Below are 11,940 nucleotides of genomic sequence, written 5' to 3'. Positions count from 1 at the left end.
TTTATATAACACTGTAATTCTGTGACATTTATGTGTATGGACAGGATGTTACACGTGACATTCTATAATAACACGCTGCTGCATCCCTAATTAGGCGGAAATTAAGAAGGTGCAAACTATAAAATGAAAGGCATGGCAATGACCTTGCGCCTAAAAGAAACAAAAAGAGGCTGTATTATTAAGTCCACATAGGTCAGAAGAAAAGTTAATGTTGAAATTTTCTCTAACAGTTTGCCACCAGGCGTCTCTCAATAAATAAGTTCCATCACAAGAAGTAGAAACATGTTCAAAAATATTTGTGAACAATTTTTGACATAAACTGCAGATGCGCGGAGAAGGTCTTGGAGAGTCCAAAGTTTAACAATAAATTTACGAACAATAAATTTACGAAAAGTAACTTCCTGAACGTCGCTAGGAATTTTCCATATCCAGTCTGTTCTGCTGTTTCCAGTTATATGTCTAAATTGAGTTAAGTCGTTGTCTCGGAGCATGCAGTTTGATCTGGAAGTTGTAAAGTGGTAAAACACAGCTGAGTTAACAATCTTTTTCCATTCAAGTTCATTTAGAAACAATCCATTTTGTAGAAACGAGTTCAGATGTTCTAAGTGATTATATTCACCCAGAAGGTGAATTATGTCGGGAATACTGTGGTTTTATTAATATCCGTTGAATACCAGTTTTCGTGAATTTCGTTGTTAAGTTGATCCACACAATTTAATGTTCATTGAAGTGTGATTTCTATTAACATTTTCTATTGATAGGGTCATTGGCCACGAATTTACATATCCTTGAAACTCTGGTTTTCACTTTATCCACGAAAATTGATACCCTTGAATATTAATGAACCACAGTAAAGCCGTAGTGTTTGCAGTTTGGAGAATCAAGTAAGAAAACAGGCGATGAAGAAAGATCTTTTTCGTGTGGCATTTTGTATCCATTAAACATAGACGGCCAAAGTTTGTCAATTTCGGAGGCTATTGGTGAAAGTCCAAAGATTGACTCGCACATGTCTGATCTTGTAAGGTTTGAAAGATTGATGGCGTGTTTACATATGAAATGCTGAAATACATCCAAAGCGCGATTGTTCTTTGCTATTAACCTTCGTTGCTATTCGCTATTACATGTAACTGGTAGTCACGGGGTCAGAGAGCGGTCAGGCTGTCTGTACACATAAATATATCAATGAGCATTCGTGTAATGATTATATAAAAACTAAGTTTCATACTTTACTAGATTAACGAATAGAAAATGTAATGCAGAACATTGGTATCATAATTACTTGTAAATAAGAATTCAATATGAGTTCTTAAAAAATTGATATTTTATTTCAATTTGAAAAATAATAGGTGGAAAAGTTGAACATCATTTAGAGATAGCTGATGTAAGCATAATAGATTGTGGACGAACAATAACTGTAGCGTGTGATCAAGAGTTCTTTCGACGTTCCTAAATGTTGATATTTCATTGACCTTAAAGAAATAATTTGTTGAAAATTGAACTTTATTTTAATTTTAATTTCAACTAGAGTTAGGTAATGTTAGCATGGACATCGAACCAGTATGAATAAATGCATAAATATGATACTTTTCAGTGTTTATATGTCTATTACGGAGGGAAAATGTCTATGAAGTCTAAATGAAGTATTTGAATTGCAATGATATTTCCTAAAACTTTTTTTTCTTTTAATGGCAAATTTTTAAAAAAGCAATAAAAACTCTTATTTTAAATAAAAATCCAGATGAGATTACAACTTAAATATAATAGGATAAAAATTCCAAGACAAACTCCAAATTTTTTACTATAATAAAATATTTACTTACTTACTTATAATTTTTTCCTACAAGTAGCTCAGACAATGCATTGTCTTATAAAACATTTGGGACTGTATTTTTATGATAATTAGTCAATCTTACGATAATTTCGATAGAGACAATATAGATATTTGAATGTCGAAGTACCACGCAATGAGTTGCATAAACAAGAAAACGATGTAAATATGTACAAAAATCTTAACATAGGCGTCGGAACCGGGAGGGAGGGGGGGGGGGGCTTAGCCCCCCTCCATTTTTGCTTAAGTTAGACATAACCATTAAGCACAAAGCACCATAGAGGGTTCAGCACCTTAATGTACCTTAAAAGATTAAAAAATTGAGAGGTTGGAGTCATAGGTACACCCCCACCCACCCCACCCTCACACGGATAAGGAATTTCATGATTGGGGAAAAATACCCCCCCCCCCCCCCGAACGGATTAAGATTTGCATGATTTTAGGAATTAGTTTTTTTTTTGGTTTTTTGCATGTCAGGATTTCTGAGAATTAGTCTAGCCCCCCTTTTAATTTGCTTCCGATGCCATTGCTTAATATTGATTTGTGTGGCAGTTAAAGCTGTTTTAAGTCTTTAAAAGACTTTAAAAACGTTAAGTGGAAGAAATTAAAGTTGTGAAGAAACTGCTGATATACAAAAAAATGTAACAATGTAAAACATTAAGAGAAAAACGCTAATATAGCAATTAAAAAATCACAAAGTTTACCCTGACAACAATAATCATTGAAACAAAATTCTATTAATTATTTAGTTTTATTTTTAATAAGGCTTAATTGTTAATTTTGGGATTAAGAAAGAAGTTGAGGGAACAAAATAGCGCAAATGCCCATTTGGTTTTGTCGTAAAATGTTAACATAACTTTAATGCTCAAACAACAATTAAGGGACGCTTCGATGCCGTGATCCAGGATGCCAACCAGAGGAACATCACCAGGGAACACCAGTGTGGAGGAGCCAGGACCTCGACAGGACGGGAATTTAAGGGACAATCCTGGACTTTCTATATGAACTGTGTTTATTGTCGTGTATATTGTTTTGTTAAATGTGTATATTGTATAGTGTTTATTTCTGTGACTTCCATGGTTTCTGTAGTCGAAATTTGGACATCCCTCCACAAAATGGGGGAATGTAGTGTATTGGGGGGTAACTTCCGCTTAATTTTGATTTGGTCTCAGTGTCCTTTTCGCGGGCTTCTACCTCTTTTTCCCGGGATCTCGCTAGAGAAACCACGAAAACTTCTGCTGGTGATTGTGTTTGCTGTTTGTGGTTGTTGTCTAAATAATATACCTTGTTTTATACATTAGTGATTGTTTACTTATTTATTGACCGCGAAAATCACTTCATTATCACCACAGTGACGTCATATCGTAGATTTGACGTAATGAAGATTGCCTTATTTTGATAAATTGATGCTTTGTAGCAAAAAATGGGTGTTTTCCGATGGTTATTCGACTGGGAAACATCGAGCACAGGAATGCTGAAGTACCATTTTCTAGTATGGAGTGTACATATTTATCTGAACAAAAACTCCAGTTAAAAAATCGTGTTTGAGCAGAACTGCGCTTTGTTCTTCCGAATGCAAAATATAAAGAAAAAATGACAATATTATCATTTGCGGAAATTGGGTCATTTAGGTGACGTCATAGATAAGCAGCGAATGGGCAAAGATGACTAAAATAAATATTTAAGTGAAAGGCATCCTCTTTACAATGATTAATGAAGATTTGGTTTGTATACGATGCTATTTAAAATTAGGTTAGAATTTGGGGCAGATATCTGACCATACCAATTATAGTCCTTTGATTGCTTGTAGGATTGTAGGAGCCCAGAACTGGTTTCACAAAGTATCTGAAATCTAAGACCGAAATTATTATATGATCTTATAATTGCTGTTAAACAGAACTGTCATATCCTTGGATAATTATAAGATATCTGAAAATCGTAGAGTTACTATACTCTTGTCTTTAGTATATTTGAACAAGCGGGCTGTTTATGATTTATTATTTTAGAGGCTCACATGCCCTGCCGGTCACCTGATTATCAAAGCCCGTATATGGAATTGTCAGGGAGATTCATATTTGCACTATAAGATTCAATTTGGAGTCTGATCCTTAATCAGAGACTCATTTTATTGTTGCCCTTGATTTTGTTATTTGATAATTGCAAACATCAATTCATACAGGGAGAGGGGAGACAAAAGTTTATAACGGATTATCTATACCCTAGCACCAGGATTTTAAAGGTTAAATACATTGTCTTATCATTATCATGCATTTTATTTTTCTAAAATATGCATGAAAGTAGCAAAACAGATCTTTTAAGATTTTTAAATACACTCACAATAAGGCCTAATTAACCCCGACTTGAACCCCGTACCATGGGGCCATGAAAAATGCACACTTTTTTCTTTATACTTTTAGAATGGAAAATATTGACAAAAAAGGGACAGGGCAAATTTGCATTCACTAAAACCTCAACATCCTTAAAACCGGGACGTGAAATAAAAAAGTAAAGGTTTTATTATCACAGGTAACAACCTGTTTTAGGTATTTTGACCGTCTCTCTCTCTCTCTCTCTCTCTCTGTGCGTGTCTCTCTCTGTCTCTCTCTCTCTGTTTGTCTGTCTCTCTCTCTTTTTTCTTTTTTTTCTCTCTGTCTCTCTCTGTCTCTGTCTCTCTCTGTCTTTCTCTCTCTCTCTCTCTCTCTCTCTCTCTCTCTCTCTCTCTCTCTCTCTCTCTCTCTCTCTCTCTCTCTCTCTCTCTCTCTCATTGACATGCTATCTTGGTTAACTAGGCTTATTTGTGTACTTGAACGAAGGTTTCATGTAACATAACAATTTACATGTAACAGTATTTCTAAAATGAAAATATTGTCATGTTTTTCTGTTTTCCATATTCACTTTAGAAAAACTGATTGATGGGTTTCTTTGGCATTCTTGTGAAAATTCGCTATAAAGCCTTTAAAAATGAAACAGAATACATTAATAATTTAATTTGATTACTCCTAGCAAAATAAATAAATAAATATAATAAGATATTTTGTTGTTTTTTGTTTTTGCGTAACATTGATAAAAAAAATTCTTTGTAAAATCCACGATATATCAAAAATTTGTCATGGTATATTCAGCAATCTAATTGTTCCGGAAAAAGAAGATGCAAGTTATTAACCAAAGTTCTCCCGCAGACACTCTCAAGCTTGAACCCGAAACCATAGTCCAGTACCAGAGTTATGATTACCAAAATTCAAACAACCCAAACTTAAGTAATGACATCCTGTAAAATGTACTTTTTTCTGATTCATTATTATGATATGGTAAATATGTAAACAATACTAATGCTATTAAGTAAAGTCTGTCCTAAGATATTTATGCAGCACATTTAGAGGATTTTTAATTTAAAAAAACCCCACATACCTGTGAAAGAACTGCAATTGAAAACATCGCAAGAGAAAATATTGAAGGTATCTTCATTGACACATAATCATTTTTCAATCAAAAAATTCACATGATTTCTCTCGGAGATTTATTACAGAAAATACTGACATCTTATCTCGTCCTTTTTATTCATTCCATTGGTGTTATCTGAGTCAACTACTATCTGAGAAAGTCGATCAAATCAGGCTTACATAGTTTTGTTTTATTTGAAACAATAGCATATTCTTATATGACTGAGGCCTGTCATTGCTACATACGCCGTGACCTTTAAAATCTACGAAAAATAAAGCGTGCATACAGGTCTGACCAAGTGTATGAATGAACCGATAAAACGGAAGTATGAAATATTAAAAACAAATTAGATGTGACCAAGAAAGCTGACACAGCCTTTTACTTTTTACGAGTGGAACCAACAAATAGAAAACTAAACTACTCATCACTCTTAACAAACACTTAAATGACACGGTGGTTACCAGTAGCAACTTCTCCAGTTTTGAACGAAGTCTCGTGATGGAGAGTGCTTGTGTGGTAGGTGACCTACGCAGAAAATGATAATGTAGCAGTCTTTTAAAATGTAAATGTTCAAACAACAGGTCATAAATACACCTTTTCTGACACATTCCAGTTCATAAAACAAATCAACAATTTAAGATTTTAAAATCAAAATAAGATAAAACATTATTAATATCATCAATATAATTAATAATATTAATGTTATTTTGAATAAACGGAACAATGTAATGTATTGTTTAGTCAACAATATTCGTTGTTTCCATGAATTTCAAATGCATACCATTACAATATTGTTTTACGTTAGTCTAGATGGTATTTTAAATAGTCTATCTATCTATCTATCTATCTATCTATCTATCTATCTATCTATCTATCTATCTATCTATCTATCTATCTATCTATCTATCTATCTATCTATCTATCTATCTATCTATCTATCTATCTATCTATCTATCTATCTATCTATCCATCCATCCATCCATTCATCCATCATCCGTGATACATAACTGTTCATAGGATTCACTGGAAAGTGAATGCAACAGATGGATCATTCATTGATACATATCGGAACAATTTCTACGTTTTTACTGTATTATGACCACCCCATCTGTCCGTACATTATGAACTTGATTAGTGTATATATATGAAAAACATATTGCATTGCTTGTCCGTGATATTTGTTAATGTATACGAGTAATAATTTTGGCAATCAAGTTGGCATCCTCCAATTTTTGTTATTCTATTGAATACTAACATACTTAAATGGTTAATACTAATTGTTATCATAACCGATATATGACCAGATAAATTACACTATTTATTCCGACCTTAAATCCCCTGTTTCCTATGTATTAACGCATGTGCTTTAAGCAAGTCGTAAAATTCTGACTACAGTGGAGCCTCAGTTATCCGGACGCTTTCGTTCCCAAGTCCAATCGTCCGGATAGGTGAAGCGTCCGGATATCTGAAATATGTCTATTGTTGTCATAAATGATTATGTATTTATATATAATAACTCCCAGTGTTAATACTAGGTTTTTTTGCCTTTAATAACATATAACAACACTTACTAGAGTTGTCTATTTTTGTGAACGTTTTTAGATAAAAAGAACTCTGCTTTATTTTATTATTTAACCGGACAATAATGATAACCGAATCTAGCTAAATTCTTTGTGTCCAAGTGTGATATGTGTGTGATACACTGTTGTTCGCAATTTTCAATTTTTGAAAGTGATTTGGGAAGTCAGTGTGTTTATACAAGCTACTCATGAGGGTCTAGCACGTAAAGACGGTGTGAAACTTAATTGACAGGGGTAATCTTTTTGTACTGAGTAGGGTATCATCAAATTTTACCGTCCGGTTAAATGAAGCAAGATTAGTAGTAAATCAGTGTTTTGTGGTAAAAACAGACCGTCCGGATTCGGAACGTGGAATTCCGGATAAATGAGACAAAATAACGTATAAAAAATCTGTTCCCAAATAAAATCGTCCGTAAACTGAAGCGTCCGGTTATCTGGCGTCCGGATATCTGAGGCCCCACTGTACTTTATATTTCTTCGTGTAAGAGCGGAAAAACACACAACATGACATTTCCAAACGAGTTAAAAAAATCATTAACTAAATCTCAACGGGGTCAACTGTTTATGAAACAGAAAATACTTCATTTATCTTTTTACGCTTTTTATGCACTTGACTTTAAGACAACAACAGAGAAAAATTGCTATCATAGAAAAATCTGTACAATTGTATGACTGTTATTCGTCAAGAGAACAACATTGCAATGGCAAATAACTCAAATTTGGCAAAGATGTTTGGAATACTGATTCAGACTTTATTACTTCTGTCAATAAATGAATATGTGATGAGTGAGGAGATAGGAAATGTGTTTAAAGACTCGGCGTTAAACTTAATGAAAACCGGCCTGGAGCAATTTAGTCAGGGTATTGAAAAGATGATGCTGAAAAGGTTTGATGGAGAAAATACAATAGTAGAAACAAAGCTTCAGGATATGATAGAGACAATCAAAAAGGATATTGTCGATGAGCAAAATGAATTTATTAAAAATTTGAGTAGTCAATCTTCAGCCAAAGATGAGAAAATAATTGAACAACTTTCCACTATTCAAACTAAGCAACGACTCCTAAGACAGGAAATTGCGTCCATTAGATCCAGTTTTTCTGGAAACGCTAATACGAAAACCAGTGTTCGTATGGAGACAACAGGCTACAAGGCATCTGCATTGAAAGCCAATGAAAGTAACGGACAAAATATAAGTGATCTGCAAAATTCAGTTTACACCCTCTCTACAGAGTACAGCAAGGAGAAGTTAAAACGCCAAACTTTAACAGATTTACTTATATTTTACAATGAAAGTTTCCCTACAATGCAAGCTGAGCAGCGGCTGCTTAAACAGGAATTCGTGTCCATTACAACCAATTTGACTGAAACAATTGGTGAAAAATTTAGTTATCTAGTTTCAACTATTCATACTGGACATCACAATTTAAGCCAGGAAATGGCGTCCGTTACAGCCAATTTGTCCAGCATAGATGATATTCAACTGAACCAAAAGATAAGCAATTTGAACAAAGCATTTGATGGGCTATCTGATCAGTTACAAAACGAACAGGCTGCCATGCTATCTATGATTGACTCCGTTGTCCTTAGAGTCAACAAAACACTGTCTGTATGTTCAAGGAAAATAGGGGAGGAAATTGACAATGTAGAAACAAATGTAATAAATGTGATTCAAGATGAACTAGAAAATTTTGCACTCGTTCTTGGAAATAATAGTGCGAAAAGTGAAAAAGCTCTTGGCAATTTAAGAAATTCGACTTTGTTTGTGGTCGAGCAGTTTTCTACAGGAGAAGCTGTAAATATTCTTCGGAATATGGAAATAATTGGCCAGTCTCTTCTTAAGGTGCATGACATACTGGGTTTTGATTGTGCGGAAAATTTTGAAAAACACTCATATACCAGAGGGAGAAACGGGGTGTACAATATCATAGGTTTATTATATAAACCTACGTCCGTATACTGTGATATGACCACTGACTATGGAAGATGGACAGTAAGCTCTCTCTCTTTCTCTCTCAAACACTCTCCTCTCCCAAACACACACTCCATAATATAATATAAATAATAATAATAATAATAATGATATTTTCAAGGAAGAGTTGATGGTTTATCCTTTCACATCTCCTTATTAGGACTAACTAATTAGTATCAAATTTTTGTCGCACACAAATATCTCTCTCTCTCTCTCTGTCTCTCTCTATCTTTCTCTGTCTCTCTCTCATTTGAACTCTGACATACATTAACATTCACGCATGGAAACATTATCATTAATTAACTTCATAGTTTTATCATTGATTTGTTGTATGGTAAGCTCAAAACCATTCGGTAAATACATAGTACATGAGGTAGTAACATTTAAACATATTAACATTATTTAATGAATAAGGTCATAGGAATATACGTGCTTAAAGGAAAATATTTAGATCGGTATATATGTATATAAACAAATACATACCTTATATACAGTTCTGAGTTTTAGAATAATGTGCCAGTCTATATTGGGTAGCGACGATTTTTAGCCCAAAATATAAAAAAAAATCATTTTTGAGTATTTTAGGAAATTCTTTGCATGACACATTTTTTAAAAATGTTTTCATTGATTGTTAATAAACATGGTCTTATTAAGATAGTACAAGCTCATATTTTTGTTTCTAAATATAAAATAAAACAATATCATTAATTTTTGCAGGATTTAAAAATATCTGTTATTTCTTTTCGTTGAAAAAGGTTCTAAAGGGGGTTTTGTGATATACCCCCTCCCCTGAAAAATTCAAATTTCTTAAATTTTTATAGTCAAATAACCAATTTTATTTTCCTCATTAATTTGCGTTATTGTAAAGATATTCTTTATATAGTAGTTAATTATATCGGGTATGAATTATCATAGGCACATTTTGATATCATACCTTGGTTTTGTAGTCCATTTCCCATAAGATTCGACGTACCAGGGCCCCCTGTTGTCATAATTGTGCATTACCTATATAGAAATACAAATCACGAATGACGCAAATACAGATGTCAAACTTGCATCAAACGGATTATGAATCAACAATCAACAATCGAAACCCGAGAAACCTTACAAATGACGATTTAAAAATGGTTAAATACGAAGACTCAATAACAGAGTTAAAAATTTACATTTCTCAATTTACATTAAATGATTAACCAATTTAGGAAACACAAGTTCATAATTACGTAGATAGAATATTGAACCCTCTGGCTATCCATATTGTTGAACTCACATATTTTTGAAAGAGCTTCCTCTCAATATGTAACAGGTAATTCATCGGAGAATAAATGGATCAGTGGACTTTTACCGAAACTGGACGGAATACAAGAACGGATTTGGAAATGCTGATCACGAGTATTGGATTGGTATTAATTTTTCTTAATCTCAATCTAATTTATATTCTCTCTCTCTCTCTCTCTCACTCTCTCTCTCTCTCTCCAGATTTTTATCAAATAATTTACGTAATAAAATTATTATCAAGGTAGATTACATTTTTTAAAAATAGCATTATCTATAGCAGGACAGATATAAACGAAAAATGTTAGTCAAAGAGGTGGTTATATCAAACATTATCAAATGTATTAAAACTGTGCACTCGCAATTATATATGTTTTAGAATGCAACAGGTTGGGTCGAGCATGAATGTGATTGAAAATATCCCATTGTCATCTGACGCGACCTTTATCTGACGCAACCTTTTTAACTTAAAGTGATAATACGGTGCATCTTAATAAAAAACCTACTTGAGAAAATAATTCCGATACGGTTCGATATTTTAGGTATTAGATGATATGCTGCTTTAGAATTTTTTTATTGAATCTCAATGAGAGCATGTATATTTATATGCAACATTTATATGAGCAATTAAGGAATTATACAATATGTCATACGATAATTTTTGTGCTTGAAGTTTTTGTATTCTTTGTTCTTATAAAAATAAATACGTAAGAAAATCACTAACGGTTGGTAATCGGGGGTCCTTTTTAGTTGTCAGACTGGAATCGAAGGCATCTTGTTGAACACGCTGGCACTTGTAAACTATAAATCATGTTCAAGATAACTTATTTTAACTTAAATGGATATATCAATGCAATGAAACTGTTATATTATAAATTTGTTTTGCTAGATATACACATAAAGGCTTCATTAGGTTGAACTATGACCAAATACAGAAATTGACTTGATTTGCAAAAACAAAATAAAAACATTTACATATTGAATAAAGATAAATACATGTAGATTAAGATCAGAGGGAATGAAAAAAGAACATGATACATTGACATGGTTTTTACAGGAAATGACATGCTACATAGATTGACATCACTGAAGCCCCAGGAACTGCGAGTTGATATGGAAAGATTCAACGGAGAAAAGGCATATGCTGTCTACTCTCGGTTTTCTGTCGGCGATGAGACCAGTAAATATAAATTGGCGGTGGAAGGGTACAGTGGGAATGCGGGTAATTATACTGTGCAGTAACGATAACATTGTGCAATTATAAGAGCAGTAGTTTTCCTTTTTGAGAATTTTATTTGTAATTAACACACGTAATGATTATGATTAAGCTCGTAAATGAATTAATTTCATTAAATACTAGTAATTTGTTTTGTTTCCCAAATGTGGATTAAAAATCGGGAAACTTAATGCTTACTTTATTAAAAAAAATCATCAAATTTGATTAAAGAAGAAATTCTGAAATCTTCTTTAAAAAATGTGATACACGCGTAATTTTAATTGGTCTAGTTTTCAGCACGGTCAAAAGTTTGTTAAATCATAGGTTTCACTGTGGCTAAGCATCAGGCTGCCTAATTAGTTTGGTTAAATGACATTAAGCGTTTTGCATATAAACGTTTATCGCTTAAAAAGCGAAAGATCTATATTCTCGGTTATGCATATACTGTAAACCAACATTTATTCGCATGCGATCAATTTTTGCGTGGTCCCTAGAGCCTCGTCGTCTCGAATATTTCCAGCCAGGAACCATTTCTTGTCGTGTGGTTGTTACATGTAGAACAACAAGAGTCTGGATAAGACTTGGATTCGAACATTAGTCGTTGCGAAGCAATTAATCAGTCAACTGCGA

The 11,940-nt window shown here is 33.2% G+C and overlaps 1 protein-coding gene across 1 annotated transcript; it reads left to right on the top strand.

The window, feature by feature from the left end:
* The first annotated feature begins 5,767 nt into the window (after positions 1-5,767).
* Positions 5,768-11,336, top strand: LOC128187655 (angiopoietin-4-like). The gene is made up of 4 exons (XM_052858062.1): positions 5,768-5,785; positions 7,500-8,840; positions 10,126-10,222; positions 11,152-11,336. The coding sequence occupies exons 1-4, from the start codon at positions 5,768-5,770 to the stop codon at positions 11,334-11,336; spliced, it is 1,641 nt and encodes a 546-aa protein (XP_052714022.1).
* Positions 11,337-11,940: the final 604 nt, after the last annotated feature.

This window comes from Crassostrea angulata, chromosome 6, assembly GCF_025612915.1.
Source record: "Crassostrea angulata isolate pt1a10 chromosome 6, ASM2561291v2, whole genome shotgun sequence".
NCBI lineage: Eukaryota > Metazoa > Mollusca > Bivalvia > Ostreida > Ostreidae > Magallana > Magallana angulata.
This window is presented reverse-complemented; position numbering and strand designations above follow the sequence as displayed.

Coding starts and splice junctions, on each gene's coding strand:
- LOC128187655 (XM_052858062.1), top strand. Junction 8,841..10,125: donor CTGACTATGGAAGATGGACA/GTAAGCTCTCTC, acceptor AATATGTAACAG/GTAATTCATCGGAGAATAAA. Junction 10,223..11,151: donor TGATCACGAGTATTGGATTG/GTATTAATTTTT, acceptor TGGTTTTTACAG/GAAATGACATGCTACATAGA.